The sequence below is a fragment of the Fukomys damarensis genome, unplaced genomic scaffold (genome assembly GCF_012274545.1).
Source record: "Fukomys damarensis isolate Sample0158 unplaced genomic scaffold, DMR_v1.0_HiC HiC_scaffold_13, whole genome shotgun sequence".
Classification (NCBI taxonomy): domain Eukaryota; kingdom Metazoa; phylum Chordata; class Mammalia; order Rodentia; family Bathyergidae; genus Fukomys; species Fukomys damarensis.
In genome coordinates this window covers 5,363,226-5,388,030 of record NW_022900925.1, presented here as the reverse complement: position 1 = coordinate 5,388,030, position 24,805 = coordinate 5,363,226, and the positions used below count along the sequence as shown (strand labels likewise).

At 40.6% G+C, this 24,805-nt stretch overlaps 1 protein-coding gene across 4 annotated transcripts in view; it reads left to right on the top strand.

Moving 5' to 3' along the window:
• Myocd (myocardin) overlaps positions 1 to 24,805 on the top strand; it is a 98,753-nt gene that overhangs the window by 41,353 nt on the left and 32,595 nt on the right. For 3 of the 4 annotated variants that reach the window (XM_010615008.3, XM_010615009.3, XM_010615007.3), the window contains exons 3-5: positions 8,609 to 8,664; positions 10,083 to 10,158; positions 14,039 to 14,200. In XM_010615008.3, coding sequence (XP_010613310.1) covers positions 8,609 to 8,664; positions 10,083 to 10,158; positions 14,039 to 14,200 — 294 coding nt within the window. Of the gene's footprint in view, positions 1 to 4,020; positions 4,065 to 8,608; positions 8,665 to 10,082; positions 10,159 to 14,038; positions 14,201 to 24,805 lie in introns of all 4 variants that reach the window. The other variant, XM_033762783.1, reaches the window with a different exon arrangement.

Below are 24,805 nucleotides of genomic sequence, written 5' to 3'. Positions count from 1 at the left end.
ATTCTGGAAAGGTAAATGCAGAGCGGATAGACCCAGGACCTCTTAGTTATTTCAAGTTGCTTCACAATTGATTTAATGTTCAGTTCATAATGTTTAGTGCTTGAATACTCTGAGCCTGGTTCTCGCAGCTGGCATGTGGGTAAGAATAAACTTTTGTTAAGAATTTGGAGTTCAATTTGGCAATGAGTAAAAGCAACGAGTAAAGACAGGATAACTCTACAGTGTATTTTTAAATAACACCTCTCATGTCAGCTGTGTAAGTCAAGCATCTGTTTGCACCTTAGACTCCAGTAGAAGTACAAGAGTTTGCTCTCCAGGATTTCCAAAATTCTGCTTGGCAGAAAATTTGCATCCATAGTTCATTGTATCGCTAGGATAATTTCTGAGGATAAAAAGTCCTGCAAATAATGAAATCATTTTTATAAGTCAAGCAAATAGCAAAGGTACTTAGCCTCCTCCTTTCAACCTGGCTTTCTAAGGGAGTCGGTTCTGCTGTAGGAACATGGCGTGTATTGGTCTAACTCACACTGGTCCCTGTCTGGCCCGGCCCATTCCATTTAGCTCTTCTCAGAAATCTAGAGCCAGGGCGAATCTCTTCACCGGCTGATGGGTTAGGCCTCTCAATCCGACCACAGACTGCGCATGCAGTCAACATTCAGGGCCGAGCTGTGTGTTCCTCGGAGACTTGGGGATGCACGTGCAAATTCAAACAGCAGAGAGAAGAGAAGAGGAGCCAAGATTCCAGATCTTTTCAAATCAATATAAATTAACAAATTCTGTGATAAATCTAATCGTGTGCAGGGTACTAGGCCAAGCACTAAAGGGACAACAGTAAGCAACGTGGTCCTTCAGAAGGGCCCCGGATGTTAGGGGAAAGGGTGATAAGAAACAAAGGTAAGTACAATTATAAAAGGATTTTTTTATTTCTTTGTTCTATTGCTTTAAGTTTTTGAAGCGGAACAGAAAAGGAAAGGAAGGACAATGGAAGGAAGAAAAGCTAATACCTTCAGAGGTCACCTGATTTTGTGAATTTTCTAATTTTTTTGTTAAAGAAATTGTGCATATATATATATATATATATATATGTATGTATGTATGTAATGTGACTAAAATATATGGTATGTGTTTAAATTTTTTAAACTTTATTATGGTAAAAGACAGTGTCATTGATCCCCACCGACATACTCCCCCTGGTATTTAACACACTTATCCCATCATTCCTGTCATTTTGTGAAACAGTTCTGGAAGCCATCTTTCATGTCTTATTTTGTGCTGCCCTTGCTGCCATGATGTCCTGAAGCAATTTATCTCTCATGGTCATTTGGACTTTACCGAAGAGCCCATTTATCTGGTAAATAAGATAAATGACCACCATGTTTTTACAAACCTGTCTTTCCATTGGACGGTACTCAGCAGCAAACTTCGCTGTGTTTTTTATCATGCCTCACAAAGATGCTCATGGAAAAGGACTTCCAAAACTGCTTCAGAAAGTAGAAGAACTTCAAAGCAGGAGAAATATTTTGAGGGGAATTCATGGCAATGTGTCTTTTACTGTGATAATTTTTATTTACATCCATCTTATATTTCAATATCCTTTATATACACATCACCCATTGTACACACACACACACACACACACACACACACACACACACACACACGACATAGACAGCGTTCAGGACTCTGCTTCTTGGCCTCTTCTTATACCTTCCCGAAGATCCCCCAAGAATCCTCATTTGAGGTCTGGTCCTCTTCAGAATAAAAAAGAAAAATACCTTGAACTAATCAATTCTTCATTTGTCTTTGAAGTTCATGAAACTGAGATTGAGGAGACTTAAAAGAGTTTTCAAATATCCCAATGTCAGGTCCAACGTGCTCCCATTTTTTGAAGTTTTAATTTATGATAATGTAACTGTCTGCAGGATCAGATTATTTCTACAATGTCCCTTTAGCTATGAAATTTGGAAAAATTGCAATCCTTCCCTAAATTTTAAAACTTTTCATAATTTGCCTAAATTCAAAACTGTCAGCCCAGTGAACTCATTATTCTTCAGTTATGACAGCAGTGCTATTTTTAGGACACTCAACAGAACGCCTGCCATCCATTGGCAGGATTAGTCTTGCCTTTTACATTAAGTCTTTGGATCTTGTCAAATACTACAAAAAACCCACAACTCTCCCCTGTTGTTGCGGAGATAATGCCAAATTTGAGCTTCCTGATCTCTAAGAAGCTCCTCTTCTCCAATGTTCAAAGAAATCAGTAGACCATTAAAAACCACTTACATTTTTTGTGATCAAAAATTCAGCTGGAATTTGAAAAGTTAAAAAAGTGAAGTAAAGTGTGGGGCAGGGGTTTAGCTCAGTGGTGGCGCCACCTGCCTTGCAAGTGCAAGGTCCTTCGTTTGATCCCCAGTACCATTTTTTTAAAAAAGTGAAGTGGGAAAATGCCAAGGATAAATCAATGATATTAATGAAATGAACTTCAAGTTAATTTCTGCATCATAATCTGTTTCACTATGGCCAACAATGAATGAAAACCTCCACTGAGTTAGCTCTACAGCAAATCGCACTTTAGTTGAACTCCAAGTTGATGCGTAAATTTTGAGATTTCTCTCTCACTTATTCTAATGAGCTGAGTCCTGTGTACTTTTCAGTTGGCTACTGCGACTAACCCAGAGGGGTTCATTTCACCTGCTTCCTTCTTTCTGGATGTTCATCCTGAAAGATTTAAGGTTTCTGCTCAGTAGCAAAGAATCCATACACATCAGTAATAAATTACTTTTTTATAATACCAACCCATCACTTCTTTTATGCATTCACTTTGTTCTCATCGATGAACAATAGCTTAACAATAATGAGCTCATAGTTTAGAATATTTTTCCCTCTTTCCATTTTATGCCATGAATTTAAAGGCATTATGTCTTGAGTAAAAGTGACAAGTAAGGATCTAAGGCCTTGGAGAGCCCCTAAAAGATCTTTAAACAGTAAGAAAATGCTTTTGATCCTCAAGTGGAGCCCCAAGCCTCATGCTCACAATGCCTTCACATTTATGGCAGTTGTGAAATTCACATTTTTTAAATGTGAAATCCTTATTTGGTGGTGAAATATTATCTCATGATTACCTTAGCAGTATTACTTTAAGGATTTATTGTTTGGACTTATCTCCAAAAAACCCATCTCTGAATTTCAGGATGGGGATTTTGAATTGCTCAGTTTGCCACCAAAAGCAGGATTTGAAGGGACTGGCTCCACTGCCCTTCCTTTTTAAGACTCAAGGCTCAGTACTTTCCCATGGCCATAGGGCAGAACCAACTCCACCCCCCTCACAGATCTCTGGGGGCTTGGATCTGCTTATCACTAATTCGTATGTATTTTCTTACCTACAATTCTTTCCTTTGGGCATCATTCTCCTAGGTAGAATCTTTTAAATGACACCATTGAATTCTAACCACTACCAGAGCCTGAGTTTAGAAGGATAATAAGCTATGTGGATCACACTGAATAAAATGGCCATAGAGCAATTCAGTCAATATTTAACTAAGTGCGTGCTATCAGGAAGCTTCTGGGGAAAACACAGAGAATGAAAATATGATTTCTGTGTCTAAGATCTTGCAATATAGTATTGGGGGCCCCAAAATATCCCCATGTAACAATTTTAGGCAACTTTATGATCCTACCGGGGAATGGTTATTGGAAGGGTTGAAGGTGAAAAATTACAATTTTCCTTCCTCTCTACTACTAAAGAGAATCTAATAAGGTTGAACCCAAGGGAAACAGGGTAGGAATCCTACCTACTTCTGGAATACAGGAGATGAGAGCAGGAGAATTAAAATGGATTTTAGAAGTCTTAAGGTCAAAGAGGCTGCTACTTCTCAACAGAGTCTCACAGATAGCCACCGCTGGCCAGAATGGGATATCCAGACAGATTGGCTGCATGATCTGATCAGTGTAAGAGAACTTGAAGATACAATGAGCTGTGTATGAATGGTGCTGCCTTTATTTATTTTTATTTTTTTGCAGACTAATTCAAGCTACAGCAGCCACATACTTACTGCAAAGCCTTGGTAAATCCCTGAATTCTGTGATACTCCTGAATAGCAAGAAGAATGACCTGGGCAATTCCTGCACCCACACCCCATGCAGCTTCACCATAGTTTTGAGAAGTTGACTGGACAAAGTCTCTCTTCCTTTTCTCAGAGCATTCATTTGACTTGGCTGCTCCCCACAGCACCTTTCCACACTCTGTTGGCTGTCTGAGCAGAACACGGCACAACGGGATTAATCTACCTGCCTCTTTCTTTCTTTCTAACATCTCAACTTCAGAGATAGAAAAAGGTGTCTTGAATTTTCTTGCCAAGTGCATTTGGATCAACAATCATACCTCCCTTTTTTTTCTTCCATCTCTCTTTCAATTTTTCAGTTCCCCATCCCTTAGAAGCTAGAAAATCAATAATTATAGACATGCTTTGAATTCGTCTTTGTTTCCTTTTTCAGAGAAACTCCAATATTCAAATCAGAGAAATTCACATATGTTACCTCAAATTCTGAAAGTGTGCAAACCAGGTCTTAAATATTACAAAGCTACATTGGAAAATAGTCACAATTTTTAGAACCCTAAGACTGTCACTTGGGTATGAAATAAGCTATTTATTACCAATATAAAAGGAGAATATAAATTTCACATGGCAAATATCATGATCTCAGAAGAAACATGTCCACGGCTCAGTCTATCTTTACACCAAGACAAAGAGAACCCATTTTATAAGTGGGAAACAGAGCCCAATAAACCCATTGGACTAATTCAAAATTACACCTAAAATAGATGACAAAATGTTGACAGGGCTCAGATTAATGGTTTTTAAGTTTTTATTTACTCAGGACTTTTTTTGGTTATATCCTTCACTGCTATAGGTCTTATGTTTGAAATAGTTTTGTCTTTTCCACCCAATGTACACTATCCATATTAATTTTTAAGCCATATTTGTTTTTAATTAATTAATGGCATATAAATTTACCAGCCAGTGCTTCTTGATGCAAATGCCCATTTCTAATCCACAATGGTATCATTCTAGACAGCAACAATGAAAAAATGAAAGCTTTATTAGCCTAAGCATCCTCTCTCTGGACAGACATACTTTTTTCTTCATGTTTTTGAAATGCTGAAAAATTGGTCCTTGGTGAACCATTGATCTTTTTTAAACTTACAAATCCCCAAGGAGTCTAGATCAGGACCCACTGGCTTTATAAACACCATAGCTGAAGTTCTTATTACTTGGGCATCAAAGTCAGCTGGAAAGCTTGTTCAAATATAGAACCCTATCCCATCCCCAGAGTTCTCGATGCTGTAGTTCTGGAGTTTTGTCAAGAACTGGAATTTCTATCAAGTTCCCAATCGATAGTAAGAAAGCTAGCCCAGGGACCACAATTTTGAGTATTGTGGATCTGACTGATGCCCCAGGTCTCTGGCTCCTTGAATCTGCCTCTTGGTCTTTATCCTCAGCATTAATGAAGCTGGGGTCTCACTGAACCTGCTAGTGAGGGGTCCCTAGAGGGAAATCACATCTGGCAATAGCTTGCCTTGGCTATCAGAGCCTGGCCAACAGCAGATCCCAGACCTGTGTGTAAGGATCAGGTCTAGGCCCTAAATGGGTTCTTAGCAGCCCCATGGCCTATTTTCTCTATTGTCTGGGATCTTCTCAGAGGCCTAGGCTTTAACTGGAGTGAAGAGGACCACAAGAGGCCTGTTCTTATCTCAGGATCATTTTCCTGAACTCTAAGTAAGCAAATGTTTATACACACAGCTGACCTACATTAGCTGGATCTGTGGGGACAGAAATAGGAATAGCCAGCAACTAAATGCTGAGGCGAGAACATGAATTCTGCTGTGAGGAGCAATTAATCTTCCTCTAGAGGGAATGAGTCAAATGTGTGGCTGACTGGATTTATAACCATATTTTAATTTGAAATCACATGGACTTATTTTTTAAATTTAGGAATCCAACCAAATTCCTTTTCAATCTTAAATGTCAATGTCCTTTAAAAACAAAATTTTGCCATTTGATACTCCCCAGGGTGGCAAGCACAAGTGGTCCTTTGTGTATTTTCCAAAAACCCAACTGGGGATGGCAACTATTATGATTGTTGCAGGCCTTCAGGGAAGATGGCTAAAATCCATGTTCTCTGGAGTCAAGAAGAAGGCATACCTCGACCCCTGGGCATTGCAGGGGAGTTTTCCATTGTTTGACCTCAAGCCAGTGTCCCACAAGACACAAAACCCCCACTAAGCCCCAAGGAGAGGAGCAAATGGCAAAAGCAGCTTGTAGACCTCTTTGGTATTCTTTCCAAGACCTTGCTAAATGGAAGTAGCTTCGCACCCACAAGTAGAAGGTTCTGAAAGACCTTTGCGCCTCTGGCTTCAGAGAACTAGGTTATGTGAATCATTTCACAAAGCAGTTATTAACACAAAAAAAGTGTTGAGTTGTAGCTCATGAAGCTAAAATGTAGGAAATGCAGTGTTTCTTAATACAGTTAAGCTCCACCAACAAGAAATGAAGGTTTTCATTTCTGAATCAGATAAATCCTTCTCGAGTTCCAAGACTAATTAAAACCAATCACATTTGGAATGTGTGAGATATCTCAAGATAGATTCATACTATTCCCTTTGGATAACTTGTTAAGTAAAAGGGTGTGTTATTCTTTTTAACCATTTAGTAAAGATCCCATTTCTAAAACCAGATCTTTTTTCTGAATGATGTAAGCAATTAAGCCACACCAAGATGTAATACCCAGTAAACTGATCCCCAGGTGATGGGACAAAGGTGAAGGTCTGAAGGTTCACCAGAGGCCACTGTTCTCTAAGCAGACTTCGAGATGGGTTGCTGGGGAAAAGGAAACCAGTCTTCAGACACCTTCAATGCAAATTCAAACTGTGATCAAAGCAGAAAAAGTCACACCTCCTTCCTAAGGAGGGTGTCCAGATGCAAATCAAAGGAAATTCATGAAGCACACAGGAGAGCAGCACATTTATTTTCCAGAATCACTGAGTGGAAAGAAGTGGAAGGGAAGGGGCCATCTACAGTAACGGGTGTGACAAAAAAGCACTTTTTAAGAGTGAAAACAGCAATCAAAGAAAAGCTGAAGAATCAGCTTCCAGATCCGTGGAACATGTGATACATATGCAAAAAGAATTATTTTTGTAATAAAAATCAGATCTCTCAATCTCCAGCCCAAGTGAAAAGAAAGGAGGATATCAACTATATTGGGTCCCAGGCCGCTGGGACTATTTTGCTTGTCTCCTTGGTCAAAATTACCAGTGAGGCAGCGAAATTGATGGAGAGCTTGTCTTAATAACTCACCAAGCAGCATCCTACGTAGGGGAGAATAGGCTAACCACCCTTATGGCATTCACCGTTCTTATAGCTTGATGTCCTTGTTGAAAACTGTGCTTACATTTAACGTGTGTGGACTTAAGAGTTGAATGAGGAGTATGAGCACATACATGGTCCCAAGTGCTGATCTCGCCAAAAACCTATTTTTTACGCCAGCCAAAATTTGGAAGAATACTTCAGTGCCTGCAATTTAAGAGTAAACATCTCAGTAGTTGTAGAACTCTGCATCACATGATGCATCAATTTGGACTTGAAATTCAAGAGAAATAAATGCAATTCTGTACCCTCTAATCAACTTCATTCCTTATAAAGAAAAGCGATTATTTATGGCTCCCAATGGAGATTGTTCCAGGGGACAGGCAAATCAGTACAAAATGTAGAATTTTGCTGGATATTCTAATTCGTTTGCTACATCATCAGAGTTGATTAAATCATCACAAAGAAGTGTTGAAGATGAGTAATGGGGAAGATGTAAAGGAAAGAGTGGAGATATTTGGTTCTGGTGGTTTACAGCTACTATGTATTACATGTGACAGACCAATATTGTGTGGGCTGATTGTGAGGAGTTTGAATAGCACAGTTACAAAGAAGTTAGGGTTATCAGAGAATGTAGGCTCCAGTCCCTAACTGTGTGATTCTGGGCAAGCTAATCCATTTGTATGGACCTCAATTTCCTCATTTAATTCAAGACTGGACTTCCCTGTCTCCAAGGTTCCTTCCAGCCCTCAAAGTCTGATTATCTGCTGCTCACTAAACACCCTTGTTTGCATGCTCATGACCAACCAGCCACATCCCTCATCCAAAGTACAGTCCCCTCCTAGAGCACACCCCTACCCAGACCTCCCAGCTTTTGAGCTCAAAAGCAGAGCAAAGTTGCAGAGGGTGTTAGTTATCTATCTACCTCCTCTCTTAAACCATGTTGTTTCTGACCCCTCTATTTCCTCAGGAAGTTGGAATGTCATTGCCCTGCCACTCTTCTTCCTGTCACGCATTCTGCCTCTGCTGCTCCGCTTGGTTGAGGACTGAATTCCACCTTCTTCTGGCTCTTGTGGCTTCCAGGCAGCTGGCGTCCTCCAGGCCTTTTCTCTCTCTTTGCTTGTGGCCTCATAATGGCAATCACTTCCAGACTGTGCATAGCTCAGCCAACACAGCAGCCAGTCCTGCAACGCTGACCAACCCCTGAGCCAACCTCTGCTCATGTCTTTGTCTTTCTGTTTCAGCCCTGAAAAGTCCAACTGCATTCCATGAGCAAAGAAAAAATTTGGATAGCAACAAGGTAATTCTTGCAAACTGCTTTTCCTGAACTTGAACTGTTAGTTCTAGACCTCTGGATGCTAAACTCTGGCTGAAGCTATAGAATTTCCGCAATCAACTTCATCAACTGGTTGATGCCCCCATGCCACATGGAGCCTCCGTTTTCTGTACTAGTTAGGGTGGAGATGGAATCCTCTAAGTTAGCTTTGAAACTGTATTTTTTATCATTTAAGCAAAATGTCCTTAATCTTTTTGGTTTTAGGGAAAATCACAGCAAGGACGCACCGAGGACCAAAAAGACTTTAAGAAGGGCAGTGGGGTTAGTTCCAAGCTGCCTTACCTTTTAATGCAGTCTTTCCATAGCAACCAACAGGTTTTCTTAACTGTAGTTCAATGGAAGGCAAAGTCTATGGGGACAGAGATTATCTGCAGCTGCTTAAAGGCAAAGGGGATAATGCTTATTTTCCAGTCTATGAAAAATTAACATATTTTGCACCTTTATAACCAAACCTCTGCAACCTGAATTTATCATTGGAGTAAATATGATGCAGCACCATTGGCACTTTGAGTAAGAAGGGATGGCCTGGGGCAACTGTGTCATTGCCTGAGAGTGCTAGCCTTGCTGCTTATCTGTGGGAAGACAGGAAGAGCAGTACTCTGCAACTCTTCAAAGTTGCTTGTGAGTGGCTGTTGTTCCTACTACCTAGAAAATAACAAACAGCTGACTGTCTTTTTATCAGAATTGGAGAGAACCCCAGGCCTTTTTCAGGGTCCCAAAATAGTAAGATAAAAGCCTATTAGTAGAAATCAAGCCTAGATTGGCCTTATGACGGCCTAGGAGTGGCGAACATCTGGCACACGTGCTGAAGAAGACTGTTTGTTATCACTGAAAGCTCTAAAAGGTTCACCATCACTGAGTAGCTCCCCCATCAAGATGATGAGATACAGAAAATGATCTATTTCTAAAATCTAAGTTTGTAGGCTTTGCATTTTCCCCTGTCCTAAGAGAGAAGCCAGATGAATGATGGAGAGGGCTGAAAGTGGTCTTGTCATAGCAGATATTTTCATGCAAAGTTTTATCTCTAACCTTTATTAATTTTGTGACAGTTATAAGAGTCAATAGAATAGGATTAATTATAATACAAGCAAGTTGGTATTGTGACTGTTGTATTAATATTTTATTAACATGTACATGCATGGCCCTTCAAAGCTTTTAAATTTGTAATCCTGACATGGACCCAAGCTTTTTACCTTTCCATCTTATTTTCCCATCCCAAACTCCTAGAATGGTCATTGTCTTTCTTCATCAAAACCTGGAAGACCAAGGATATTTCTATTTTCCGTTTGTAACAAAAAGAGTAATTTTTTTTCCCATTAAGGGAAACTGAAATTTTTTTTTAAAATTAAAACGAGGCAATTCTCCATGTTTTTGTTCCATAGCCTGAAGATTCCCTTAGGCACAAGGGCAGGAACAGGTCTGACCGCAGCAAAGTGGTTAATATGCACATACTCCAAGGTAAGTCTGCATGATATCACAAACTAGTAGATGCCCATCAAATGGTGGACTACTTTTCCAGAGTTGTTTATCTCCCTAAACATCTTTAAAACATCTCTCCTGACTTTTTAGTGGAAGCTTCAAGCAGTCATCTAGCAATTTTAAGCCCCATTGAAAGTCAAATTAGAAAGCCACAGTGAGCTTTCAATCTAGAGTTACAATTTTGTCTGTGACACTTCCTGACTCTAAAGCCAGGACAAGTCACATTACCTTTCTGAGGACACAAGAAGCGTTTGACATGCGTTGGTAATTATTAATCTGGATCATCATTCAGCTTGGGGTTCATTTGAGGCTCTGTTTGCTTCCGTATCCATTAGGGAACTGCTTGATCCTGCTTTTCTGATTCCTTAATATTCTGGTGTGCAGAAAATAACAATCTCAGAAGATCAGTGTTTATTAGTGCAAACCTAGTTCCACCCTAAGTTACTGCCTCTACATTGAGGAGAGTGAACTAGGACAAACACCTGGTTGCCCCTCATATGCAAACACCTGAATAAGAGCAGGGAGGCTTCTACTATTTCAAGAGTTGCTGTCCCTCAGGTGGGACTCCCACAGACCACTGGTGCCCAGCTTCAAAGGGGGTCTACCTTCTACTTGAATGATCTAACTATAAATATTTATTTGTCAAATAAGTACTGTATTAAGGGAGAAGGGGGTGAAGGGAAGGCAGGGATAAGGGGAAAAAATGAGAACCAATGTAAAGGTACAAGATCCCAATGATGAATGTAACTGTACTGTATACCTAAAATGTCCCAATAAACTCAATGAGAAAATGAAATAAGTACTCCATTGGATGTCAAACTAGAAGCCAGCTGATCTTTCAAACCTTGTTTATATGGTAATGAATATGGCAGAGGTTCCCACTTTTAAAGGTTTCTCTCAGATAGTAAAGGAGGCAGACATTAGAATCAGCATTCACAATCCAGCATGAAAAGAGTGAAAATCCACAGTGCTATGGATGTACAGAGAACGAGAGGACAGAGCCATGTGAATCAGAATTCATGGGAATGGAGCAAAGGAATGAGCTATAATGTGAAGGCTGGACCGTGAAGAGAAAGAAGAAAGGAAGGGTTTTGCAGGCTGAGGGAACAGCATGTACATACACCAGCACTTTTTCTCTAGCATGCACATTCCCTTACACAACTGTACGCTAGCTTTAAGTAGCACAAACAGTCCTGAAATATCATGAAAGTCATGAATATTGTTTTGTTTTTGTTTTGGAACCAGGGATTGAACTCAGGTCCTTACGCTTGCAAGGCAGGCCACCAAACCACTGAGCTAAAATCCCCGGCCATGAATATTGGCTTTTTTAATCAGTATCATTTCTAGTCCATCCTGTCTCCCAAGGCTGATCTTTTCTCACCCCTGTGACAGATGGGATAGAATAAGATGGAGAATTGCTTTGGAGAAGGAGGACAGTGTAGCACTCAAGGGAAAGGCTGTGTAAGCTGCAAGGCTTGGACTTGGATGCAACAACTAAAAGATACCAAAGGCTCTTAGGAGAAGAGATTCTCACCTCCCCTGCAAAACGTCATGGCCAAGACCCTAGAAGCAGCTGCTGGGTCAACACAAAGTTGCAGCTGTACAAATAATCCAAAGAATGCTATTTCAAATGAGATACAGACTTTTCAAGGATCAGGTTAACAAATAAAAATAAATACCATGTGTGGCAAGGATATGGGAAATACATACATTCTTACACACAACTGGTAGGAGTACGACTCAGCATCTCTAGAGCACTATTAGGCAATGTGCGTCAAACTTCTAAAAAATGTACCTACCCTTTAGCTTGTGTTGTGATTTCTCATATTTTATTTAAAGAAAATAATCACACTTCAAAGATTTATGTACAGTGATGTTTATCGTGGAATTACTTTAGAAAATGAAAAGCGGAAAATGGTGAAATGTCCAGAATAGGAGATTAGCTGAATAAACTGTGGATCATCTGTGCAATTGAATTCCACACAGCTACTACAAGCAAGGGTTTCAAAGAATAGTGACTTTATAAGAACAGGCTTGCAAGATGTCTAGTGAAAAGATCAGGGAAAAATTTATATTTATAGTCAAATTCTGGGAAGAAATATATATATATAAAGATAAGACGCAATTATAGGCAGATTCTAGGAAGAAAAAAATATAGGCCTACTAATAAATGCCATAACCAAGAAAGATGCCAAGTACTAAAAGTATTGACTATAAATGGGGAGTTTCCTAAGGCTTTCACATTCTTGTGCAGGCTTTTTGGCATATTCACACTTATGGTAATGAGTAAATAGTAATGCTATAATCAAATATATAATAGAAAATATTATTTCTAAGGCTGGGAGAGTAGCTCAGTGGCAGAGCACTTGCTTAGCATATATGAAGCCCTGTTTCAATCTTCAGAACCACCTATACAAGTTATTTCTTACATCATTACAGTCTTTCATTAAAATACTGAGCTGCTTCTGGCTTCATGCAATCCTCTCCTCTGCCCAAAAGAAATGGAGGATTAGCACACAGACCTGATAGATGCAAAACAAACCCCGCCCTCCAGGAGCTTACCACCTACATTCAGAAGTAGAAATATAAAAAGAAAGGCCCGTGCTTGTAATTGCTAGAGGCGGTCAAACAAACCAAGGACCTGTAAGAACAGGAAGGCTTCCTACTGTGGCCTGAAAAAAAAAAGGAGTTGTGTGTGGGGAACAGAGTGGGGAAGCAACAGCACAGCAACAGTGAGCTCAGTAAGACAACAGGCTGGGGAGGCAGAAAAAACAAGACCAGACTCAATAGGGTGGCATGTTGGGAAGGGAAAGGGACCAGTTGTGAAAGGAGGTGAATTCAGTTTGTGGCAGGCTTGGACAGAGAGGACCATCTTGTAGGGGGAATACAAAATGAAAGGAATTTCTGAAGATTAGTGCTGAGTTGGTGTGCAGAATGGACAAGGCGGGAAGTCTAACAGGGGGCTTCTCAATGGTCTCTTAGGACCCAACTTGTTGCAACTGATTGGCCATTCCTAGAATTCTAGGTCAGCCACTTGACACAAGGGTTGAATTCATAGCTTGATAATGACTGAATAATGGGTCTGGGAGGCTTGTCTATAAATTCATGATTTGCTAAATTCACGAAGTTGAGAACAAAGTTGCAAACACTTACAGAATCTTAGCTTACATTTTTCCATTAGAGAAAAATTTAGCTGGATTCTTCACCAAGTTCTTCCATAGAAATGAGTCAGGGCCCACTCTAAAGAGGAAGTTTGATGTCAGCCATATAGGGTTGGGTTTAGGGCCCTGTACATAACCTTTCTTACCCTCCAAATGATTAAAGACACCTGTTAGACAAATTCAGTTTTTAAAAATCCCTCTGTTCAGTTAAGTAACAGCTTCAAAGAATCTATTCTTTCATAAACAACTTGAACATTTGACTCCCAACCAGGGTCACAGCATTGACAAGTCCGAAACCCTTAAAACGTCTTATTACTACTACTCATTCTAACTGTAGATCGCATTTCCTGCCGGCTCAGCCTGAGCCATTTACCACCCAAATCCTGCAGCATAGGGTGAGGCAAGTAATGTGGACCCCGTGGAATGCTTGCTTGAAAATTCTCCAAATTGCATTTTTTTCCACAAATCCTTGCAAAAATAAAATTTCTCTAGGTTTTTCTTTGTGCCTCTCTATTTGCCTTTATTTGGAAGTATCCAGTCTTCGGTGTTAATCCTTGAGAAGTGATGATGATTCCATTGAAACATTATTAGGCTGTTAGGGCACGATGTGACACAGTGTTTTATAGCCACAAGCCCAAAACAAAGCAGAACAAAGACATCAAACTCGAAAACTGATCTTTTTCATTTCAACCATTTAGCCTCCACCACAGAGAGGTCCATTCCAACTGCTCAGATGAAGCTGAAAAGAGCCCGCCTTGCTGATGATCTCAACGAAAAGATTGCTCTCCGACCCGGGCCGCTGGAACTGGTAGAAAAGAACATCCTACCGGTGGATTCTGCCGTGAAAGAAGCCATAAAAGGTAGTCAGCACACACACAATGCCTGTCTCTAGTGCTCGTGAGACCCAGAAGCAGCTGAAACTCTAACATGCTAGGGGCTCTAAGGTGAGGGCCTCTCAACAGGAGCCATGGTATGGGTCACTCTCCCAGGGTGTCCCTCATTCCAGAGGGCCTAGGATGAGGAAGAAAGTCATCTAAAAGCACTCCAAGGTCAAGTCATCACAGGCCGATTTTGCACTTTTCTGTCAGGCCGAGAACCTGACCAGATATAATCTTGAAAACATCTGCACTCGCTACATGGTCCTATCCTTAGGAGTCATGGCCACCACAGCGCCCCTCTCAGTTTCCTTTTCTACAGCAGGGTGAAACCACAACTCCTGGACTCCAGGCCAGGTCTGGCTGCTGTGTGCTGGGACTCCCCCAAGCCACCTGGCCTGGCAGAAAAGGAGGTGATCAGATCTGCCCTACTCGGGCTCTTGAGAGGGCAGCTGATACTACTCCATGCATGTGAACACTCGTGACAACTTCCACGAGCTCTGGGAAGCCAAAGATCTGCATGGAGGAGCCCTAAATGCTAATGTTGTCATAAATTGCATAAAATCGTTCTGTAAAGTTTTCGAACAACTGACACCAAGTGAACCCATGTAGTCTGCAGGTGCTAAATTCACTTGTGTAGAGTTTTGGGTGCAACCCAGAAATGATGGTAGAAGGGAGAAAAGGGAGCTGAACATCCTCTTAGGGAAACTGACTCTCTTCCAGTTAGGTCCACAAACAGCTAGGAGGATACTGATAACTCTTACTTAGCAATATGTTTTCAAATGTTCTGACACATTGTCAAAACCTATGTATAAGGGCATTTTATCCAAAATGAAGCTTATTATGAAGTTTATCGAGTTTATCTACATTTTAGAATCTTGCTGTCATCCATCCATTTAGAGGCCATGTGGAATATGAAAATACCGACTCCGGGAGCGTAAATTTGCTCTCCTTTCATTGCCCCGCCGCAAGGTCCCATTGTTGAGCTGCTTTTTGTCTTACTCCCCCGTCTGCAATAAATAGTCAAGTATCTTGTGCCTTTGAACTTCACCGAGGGTACTCAACAGTGCACTGTCTCCTCATCGTTACCCTGACAAGATCTCAGATAGGAAAAAAACCTCCATCGGGCAACTCGTAAAGCAACTCAGGCCATGTTTCTAAATCTGCGATTTATTTTTTGTATGATAGGTGAAAGAATTTTTTAAATTGTCTCACTTTGGTTTATAGTGAGATTGTATTTCCTCCTGGGATGATGTGTCATGACAGTTTGCAGCCTTTCCTCTTTTTCCTGTGGGCGTGTTCCTCCTCACTGCTTTGTAAATGCTATTTTTATAGAGGGAAGAGTCCTCCATCTGTCACAGGCATCACTAAGCCTTTCACCAGTTTTGTCCTTTGCCTTTTGATTTTGTGAATAGTGATTTTACCTGTACTAGTTTAAAATTTCTATATAAATAATCTGTCTTTTCCTTTATTGCTTCTGAATAGAAAAGAATATAGAGATCTTCCACCTAGACTATCTTTTAACAGTTTGTGTTCAGTCTTATTTTTACATTCAAACCCTGAACACATCTGAAATTATTTGCTTTGGTTTTATTTTTTCTTCAATCTTATGATATATTTCACTATTTTATGAATATCCATCTTCGAAAGGTTTTTCACATTAATCTGATTTTCCTAATATTTCTTGGCTACTCTCAGAAATGAATTTTAAATGAACGTTATCATCAGTTTTTTATATGCTGACTTAAGTCCTATTAGAATTTTGTTTGGTACTGCAATGAATTTATAAGTTAATTTATAGTGAATTCATATGTTTAAAAGATGCTGATTCTTCCAAAGCATCAGATATAGTGTCCCTCTCTACTTATTCACAACTTCTTGTATTTCCCTTAGCAAAATTTGTTGTTGTTTTAAGTAAAATCACATGGATTATTGTTGGCCTATGGGAAACTTACTAATTTCATATATTTATTTTATAACTTGGCATCTTTGAATATTTCCTTCATATTTTCAAAAGTTTTTAGTTTATCTTAAGCTGTTTAGGTATTCTATAATAAAAAATAGAAATTTATTTCCTCCTTAATTTATTTTCTGCCTTGTTGCACTGGCTGGTAGTTGAAAAGCTAAACCATTATAGTAATATATTAAGCAAGATCATCATGTGTAAAGTCTATATAGTATATAGTATTTGAATACTTATAAATCATATATAATTCACATGTTTTATTTATAAATTATATTTTATTTATAAATTAAATAATGTATTTACTGGTAAAATATATGAATTATATACAAGTTACATATATAATACACTATATTATATAAAACAAATAATATATATTATTGTATACAGGGCTGGGGATTCAGCCCAGTGGTTCCACTGCCTGCCTCACAAGTGCAAGGACTCAAGTTCGATCCCCGGTACCAAAAAAACCAAAAACACACATAAAAAACTATATTATTATATATAAAATATAGCAGATATAAATAGTTATAAATAAAATTATGTGCATGATGCATTAACGCACATATAAGCTTTGTATATAATTTAATGATTATGGACAAATTACAGAGTAGGGTACTACTGTAACTGGTATGTTGGTAATGCTTCAAAAACTATTCCATATGTTGTGTTTTGTATTTTGTTTTTTCATAGTGCTATGTTATATTGATGATAGCATATTTTCATATTCCCTGTTAAATGGGAATATCTGTAGTCACTCACTTATATGCTGTTTGCTTTGCTATTAGATAGATATTCTAGAGAGGCATTTTTCTATACCTATTCTACTGAGTAGTTTATAAGATGGATGATGAGTTTCTATAATGTTTCCAAATTGTGTGAAAAGTTTGATGATATGAATTTTCTTTTTCAACCTAGTCATGTCCTTAAATTTCTGGAAACAATCTTTTGTGAATTTTTTTAGGAATTAATATTACTTTATTGGGGATATGCACCTGTTGTGTTATTAGTTGGAATAACACTAGCTGCAAAACTATAAAATTTTAGCATCTTAGCAAAAGAAGTTTATTTCTTTCCCCTCAACAGTTCAGGGTTTTCTTCTATTATATGTCCTCCGTGGCAGGCTTCTTCTGTCTAGTGACCCCACCATGCCCTAAAGTGAGGTCCTTCTTCTTAAAGGACCAGATAGTAAATGCTTTAGGCTCTGTCTCTCACAACTGCTCAGCTCTGTCACTGTAATGTGAAAGTAACCATAACAATACACAAATGAGTGTGGCTGTGTTCCAATAAAACTTTATTTACAAAAATACACCCCGGGCCCACAGCTCATCATTTGGCTGCCCTAGAGCCTTGACAACCTCTGTGAATGGAGCCAGTGAAGGGGAAAACAAAACTGAGAGCACTCGACCCACTTATTAAAACAGCCTGAGCCTGGAAATGAACACAACACTTCCATTCAGATTCCATTGTGAGGACAGAATATGCGGCCGAGAAGTTATCCCCAGCCAAGCAGCCGTTGCTCAACAATAACTCACTATTGCCGAAGCGGCCGCATAAATTTTGATACACAGCTAGCCCTGTCTGTCACAATATGCATAAGTAATTCCGGTCTCTGTGCTTACTTTACATTTCTCAGATTTAAACGGCAAATTATGCAGATTCTCCTTCACTTACGGTAGGGTCATACTCCAATAAACCCATCCTAAGTTGAAAATACGATTAAGTTGAAGATGCGTGTCTTGGTCGTAACACGCCAAGTATCACTGCTCAGCGACACTGCACTGTACAATATTGTCGTAGTTTCCCTCTCGATCCTGTGGCTGACCGGGGCGGCTCGCTGCTGCTGTCCAAGGTCACAAGAAACCATCAGACCATGTATCGCTAGCTTGCAAAAAGCTCAAAATTCAAAATTTGAAGTGAGGTTTCTTCTGGCTACCGGATACTTTTGCCGCGTTGTGAAGAAAAAAATCATAAGCTGAACCATTCTAATTCAAGAAAAAAATCTATCCGTATGTAGTAAACAAAATAATTTAGAGCTAACTGTTTGCATGTGTTCACTTGCCAGAAATATTTCGGTATGATCTCAGTGATCTGTTGCTGTAAAGCTTTGCTCAGTGACACCACAGCGGCCCAGTTCCTTACTTATTTCTCTGATCACTTCTCCTGGTTTTGTCCATACTTATTTGTGCATTTAAATTTTCTCCCCAAGTTGATTGGTACACTTTATTTATTCTAGAAATTCTCATTCCCATCCTAAATTTCAAAGTTAAATGGGCTCAAGTAGTACTTTGTATTGGCTTCCAGTGGTTCTGTTTCCCTGAACCTGGAGTAGATTTAAATTTTTCATTCTGATTTTGAATATATGTGTGTGTTTTCTTTCTTCTTCCCTCTTTTCATTGCGCTAGGTAGAAATCTTCCTAATTGATTTTTTTGCAAAGATGCAATTCACAATTTTATTTACAAATTATATTGGTTTTGTATCTTGTCTTAATTCAATTTTCCATACAGTCCACGTTTGTTGAGCAGAGTTTGCATGTGGAGAACTGAAGATCAAGAGTAGGAAGTCAGGGTGCAAGGCAGGGGGAAAGAGCAGAGGTGGAGGGAATGGTAAAAAGTATGCACCCATTAAGGTGAGGAGGCAGAACGTGTAAGCAGGAGCCCTGTCAATGGGCATGGAGAGCAAGTGACAAAGATGAAGGACATTTAAGAAAGAATAATGCACAGGACACGAAGCTGCCTAAATACAGTAAAACTGGGAGACATTTCATTGTTGTTTATTTTTGTCTGATTGGTTTTTTTTTGTTTTTTTTTGTGCTGGAGAACCAGGATGTCTTGCATGCTAAGTAAGTGCTCTACCCCTGGGCTGCAGCCCCAGAACTTTGGAATCCATTGGCCTGGTTTTTGAACCTGCACTTTATGATCCTGGATCGGTGACCAAGAAAAAATCAGTTTATCTAACTGTGCCTCAGTTGCCCTATCTGTAAAATTCCAATAATAGTAACCTATCTCCCATGGAATTTTTTTCTAGATGGATTCAATGAAATAATGTAAAGAGGTGACTAAACACTAAAGACACATGTATGAATTGCTTTCCATTCTGACTTCAAGGAACTTTCATTTTAGCAAGAGAAGAGGCCTGGGAGAAGAAAGCTGTCATTCTTTGTGACGGCTCCTATGAAGAGAGTAGAAATGTATCCCAGTGGGGGTACAGATGTGGACACCTATCCAGGGCATGCTGGAGGAGCTGACTTATTGGCTGAGCCCTAAGAGAACAGGGTAAGAGAAGGGATAAGGAGAGACAAAGGCCAGTTTGGAGATAAAAGCAGCTTAAATTGTATCTTCAAAACACAGAGAGGTTCCAACTTCAAATAAATAGGCTCTCATCACATAGGGGCATAAATATAAGCATTTTTCTAATTCCCCGACAAGGATAAACACACGTTTAGAGAAAAATAATAAAGCAGTGGAGAGGCACTGGAAAGATTTTTTGGACAGAGCCAGAGCTCTGTGTTTGTGCTCACACGGGCACGTGTATGTGTATTTGTCTGTGTAGGCCGAGGGACGGCACATGTAGAAAGGTCTTTCTGCACAGAGCCAGAGAGCCCCACTGAGGGGCTGCTAGCTCACTGGTGAGAACAGATGAGGTCCTGAACAAGAGTCTTGGCTGTGGGTATGGAAAGAAGAGAATTTGAGAGAGGGGTGCTTTTACATGATTAGGTGATGATAGAATATACCAGTTTTGACAGAGTGGCATCCAAGTATTCCTTTCAGGCAACTGGGAAAATGATGCCATTACATATCAGGATAAATAGGAAAGGTTTGGGGAAAGATGACAAATTCTCATTTCCAACTGTTGAATTTGAGGGGCCCTTGAGAAGAGATTAAGTAGACCCTGAATTCTATAGAAGCAAAGCTCAGGAGGGAGGATTTCCTCCAACTACAGAGCTGGTAATCTTCAATGTATATGGTAATTTAAGATGAGACAACACTTCCCTTTCATTCGTTTGCTTGTTTCACCTAATATTTGTCGAGTATCTTCTGCATTCCCTACCTAATTTTAAGTTCTTGGGATATATCAGTGACCAAAACATACAAAGACTTTACTCTAACAGAGTTGACATTCTAGCCAGGAACACATAGACAGTAAGCAAAAACATAATAAACAATTATCATTGTATGTTATAACGGAGTTGATAATTGTTGTAAACAGAAGCAGTGTAAGATGTAAAGAATTCCCGAGCACCCAGTGGAAAAGAGTACATGGGGAAAATGGGAATATATCTAAAAGGAGAAGAGTGTTAGGCACAATACTGTCACTTAAGACAGAAACTGGGACTCTGTGCAGAATACACCAGAGGGCTAGAGAAGGAAGTGGAGGATATAAATTGGCATAGCCCAAGAAATATCCAGTAGTAGATGCCAGTCTTGAGTTACTTGCTACCTATTTCTTGAACCATGCATCCACCTCTTCAATAGATCTTTTAGATGTGCATATGAGTTTTATGGGCAAGCAACCACATACTATCAAAGGCTATAAAGGAAAAGGGATTTGTTTGGAGACAGCAGCTGGAATAACCTGCCAGTGACAAGATGACCCAGCCCACTCTTGCTCCTGCCACTTCTTGTGATCTTCTCCTCTCAGTGGAGGTGGTGACTTGGGCTTGTGGTTGGGCCTCTGTGCACCCCGCTCCTCTGTCCACGTGCCGGCCCAGTTGTGTTTACATTTTCCAGCTGTCCCTGCAGCTGTGCTTTTATGTCTTTGCCAAGCTCTGAGAGACCACTCAGTCATCATTTCCCTCCCTCCAAACTTCATTAAAGACCAACAGTTCCCCAACCCTAACACAGAATAATCTAGAACGTCTCTTGACACATGGGGAAGGACATTTTTGACAGAATTCGCATGCCCCTCATATTTTTCTTCTCATTTCCACATGTCACCACTCATACTGTCAGTAGAATGACCACACCAGGTCTTTTCTCTCCAAAGTTTTCTTCACCAAACTTTACTGCTTTAGGGTGTCAGCTGTGTGTCCCACTTCCAACCTGTGAGCTTATTGTCTGAATCAGTAGAGCTTTGTAGGATCCAGCTGGAGGAAACACAGAGCAATCACACTAGGGTGACATACTCTGCAGGAATACGTGGCTGGGGCTTCCTAGTGAGCACATCTCAGAGAACACACCCAGTTGATTATCTGTCTTCCTTTACTAGAAAACCGTTGACCAGGACAGAACACTGAATACACCCAACATGTTATCCACAGTGGACAGAGACCATACACTAGAATTTAGCATGGCCTTGTTCAGTTACCAGGGACCATTATTACATAAATATTTGTGAGTTATGAGACCCCCAAAGGCTTCTTCTAGCTGCTATTGGAGTATTTTCTTCCCTTGATGTGAACATCCTTTAGTGCCTAGGAAGCTATGGATGATCCAGAAGCCTGACTTCGGGCTGGAATGAAACAGAACTCAGTTGGGTACCCCAAATCTTCACACAGTAGAAGGGTCCCGGTTTTTAGCTCCAGAGGACCGGTACCTCCTCTTCACCTGTCCTCATCTTGCCCTTGCGCTGGGCCAGGTCTCCTATGTGAGTCGGGTTTTTAGCTACTGTTTAACACATTTAACCAGTAATTATTCAAGACGTGGAGCCCCATTGCCAAAGATAAATTAGTTCTTTTTATCACTAAAATCTTTTACTATAGAGGGCAACATATCAGACCCCAGAGCTGGTGAAGAAGTCATCCATTTCCAACTATCACTTGTTTCTAAAGATTCTACATTCATCTGTCCTCATCTATGTCTCCCAGGCTTAGACTTTACGACAAGGCCTTCCTATTTACTAAGGGTCCAGTCACTCTTCAGAGGCTCTGGAAATCTTGACACTGATCGTTCATTTTAAAGGCAGACATACAGTAACCATGGCTCTAACCCAAATAGTAGGATTGTTTGCTTTGGCATAAAAATGAAAAAGTTTGCTTTTGTATAACTTTCTCATGGACAAAATCTGTCATTCCACGAAGAGAAATCACTTCTAGAATACAAATGATCCTTGGGGGACAGAAACACATCAAGGCCTATGTGACAGATACTTTTTTGAAGAAAAGTTCTGGGAAAAGGGGGTGAGATTAGAGAATCCAGGAGCCAGTAACCTTGGGGCTTGTGGGACTCTTGGAGCGGGGGGTGAATACAGAATGGAAGGAAGCTCCTTGACTCTGCTTGCACTGTGTGGTGATGTGAAAGGACTTTCGTCTTGTTGATACTCTCAGCGTCACTGGGAGGGACTAGAACTAGGGAGAAGTCCTTGGATACCTGTGGAACTAGGAAGGGCTGAGTGGTGTCCTATGAAAAGAGAGACAGGGCTAGAGATCCCCATCCTTTGTTCCTAGAGATTTAACTTCAAGAGCTGATGGAGAATAAATATTTACAGTGGCCAGCTGTTTTTATTGACTTGGGCAGTCCTAGGATGGGTCAAAACACTTATGGCAAATTTCTCAAGTGCTAGTGAACTGAGATAAAGAAATGCTTGTACATTCAAACACCTGCTAATATACATTTCTATCACAAAAGCAGTCAGCTCCGGCTGTGGTAGACAATAATAGGTCTGTCTGTGTGTCTTTAAGGAAAAGCCACATGTAGACCATACCTAATTTTACATGTTTGACATTCTCCCTTAGGAAAGAAAAGGAACCTCAGCCCACTCTTCTTCCAGAGGATCTCAGGGTGGTCTGTCCATGCCTTAAAATAGCTCTCTTATTGTGCCCAGGGCTGGCTTGCAAGCAGATAAGCAAGGAGGTGTAGTTTCACATTCCACTTCACACTTTCCAGCCCTTAGTGTGAGTCCAAGCAGAAAGGTAATCAGAACTCCAATTATCTCGCTTGAATCTTGGAATTTTAAATGTGTTTGCAGAAGAAAGTGCTATTGATTCATCCAGCTAATCATTTCCAAAAGGGAGAGAGAAAGCTCAGAATCATCCACCCAACATCCCCTGGGGGCCAGTGCCCAGAGCCAGCCCCGAGGGCATAGCCGAATGATGAGGTCAGGGCTTCCCAAAGCAGGTCCTTGTCATCGAGCCAGCGTCTGCAGGGACAATACCCAGCACTCTGCTCTCCAGCTGCCCCCAGCCAACTGCACTTTGTGGGAGATTGGAGCAGAGGCCCAGGGTCATGACACAAGTGATAGAATGGCTTGTTCCAGAGGATGTCAGGTAAGGTGACCTTTGTCCCTCTCCTCCAGAGCCTGGCTTGCACCAGGAAGGAGAGAAAGTAACATGCCTGCATTTCCAACCACACTCCTCCTACTTTGGGAAAGCTCAATCTGGTCTTTATACTCCCAGAATGAACCTCTCAAGACAAACTAGCTTTCCTGGCTCTGGAGTCCTACTGACCTTTGCAAAGCTGACCACAGACTAAAAGGCATCCTGGTTGGTCATTTTTATTTTTGATAATGTCAAGCTTGAGAGGGACTAGGAACCAACAGATGCTCCTAACAGCAATAATAGCAGCTAGAAATTATTGAACATATACCCACCAGGGACTGGGCTTAAAGCTTTATGTATTTTATCCCTGAACCTAAGCATTAGTTATCATCATCATTACCATCGTCATTATTATCACCCATTTTATAAATGGGGAAACTGAGGTTTCAAGAGGTTAAATAAGTTGCCAATAGTCACACTCACATTGATGAAGTAGAATTAAAAGGGGGACAATCGCCTCTTGGCCTTTTGGCTAAGATCAAGTGAACTAAAGTGGGGACGACCCAAAAGGTGTGTCTGAGAGCCCTTATGAGCCACCCTCAACAGCCACATCAATCCTTAGGGCTCCTCCACTGTTGGGGTTTATCAACAGGAACTGGACATGTGTGCTACATGTGGGCCCTGCCCTTTCCTCTTCTTTTCTGCCCTGGCAGTGGCCCATCCAAACCAGTCATAACCCTGAAGGAGTGGGGATGAGCAGAGCCCACGTTGGGGGACAACCCAAAGTGGCCCTCGATATACCTGTTGGCATATTCTGACCCACAGCGTCATTCTTTCTAGATACCAGATAGGGGTTGTATTTGGGGTGTTGATGCTCATCTTGTTTGTGCACTGGATGTAGAACACTGCCTTGTATTTGGTTGTAGGTACTCATGTCTTCCTCTCCACACTGATTTAAGCCAGGGAGACTTGAAATGGTTGATGTCACTTGATAAAGTGGGCTCCTTGAGGCTACATCTCTCTAGGGATTGTTTCTTAACATAATTCTCTCCCCTGGCTGGGAGAATTCCTTCCTCACCCTGCCCACCCCAGTCCTGCAAGATGCAATTCTACAATCTCTCCTTCATTCTCCCCGTCACCATCACAACTCTCCCCTCCCTTTCTGCTGCCCTATCCACAGGGGGCTGTCATTTAAGGTTCCATTGGATCCTACTTTCTGCAGGAGACTCTTGACCAACTCCCTAGATCCATTTATATACTTATCCCTCTGCATCAGCTGGAGATTAGTCCCAGGACACCCGGACCTGACCCCATGGATACCAAATACCATAGACACTCAAGTCCTTTCTATAAAATTGCACAATATTTTCATACATCTACACGCATCCTCCCTTATATGTTGTTATCCCTAGATTACTTATTATTCTTAAT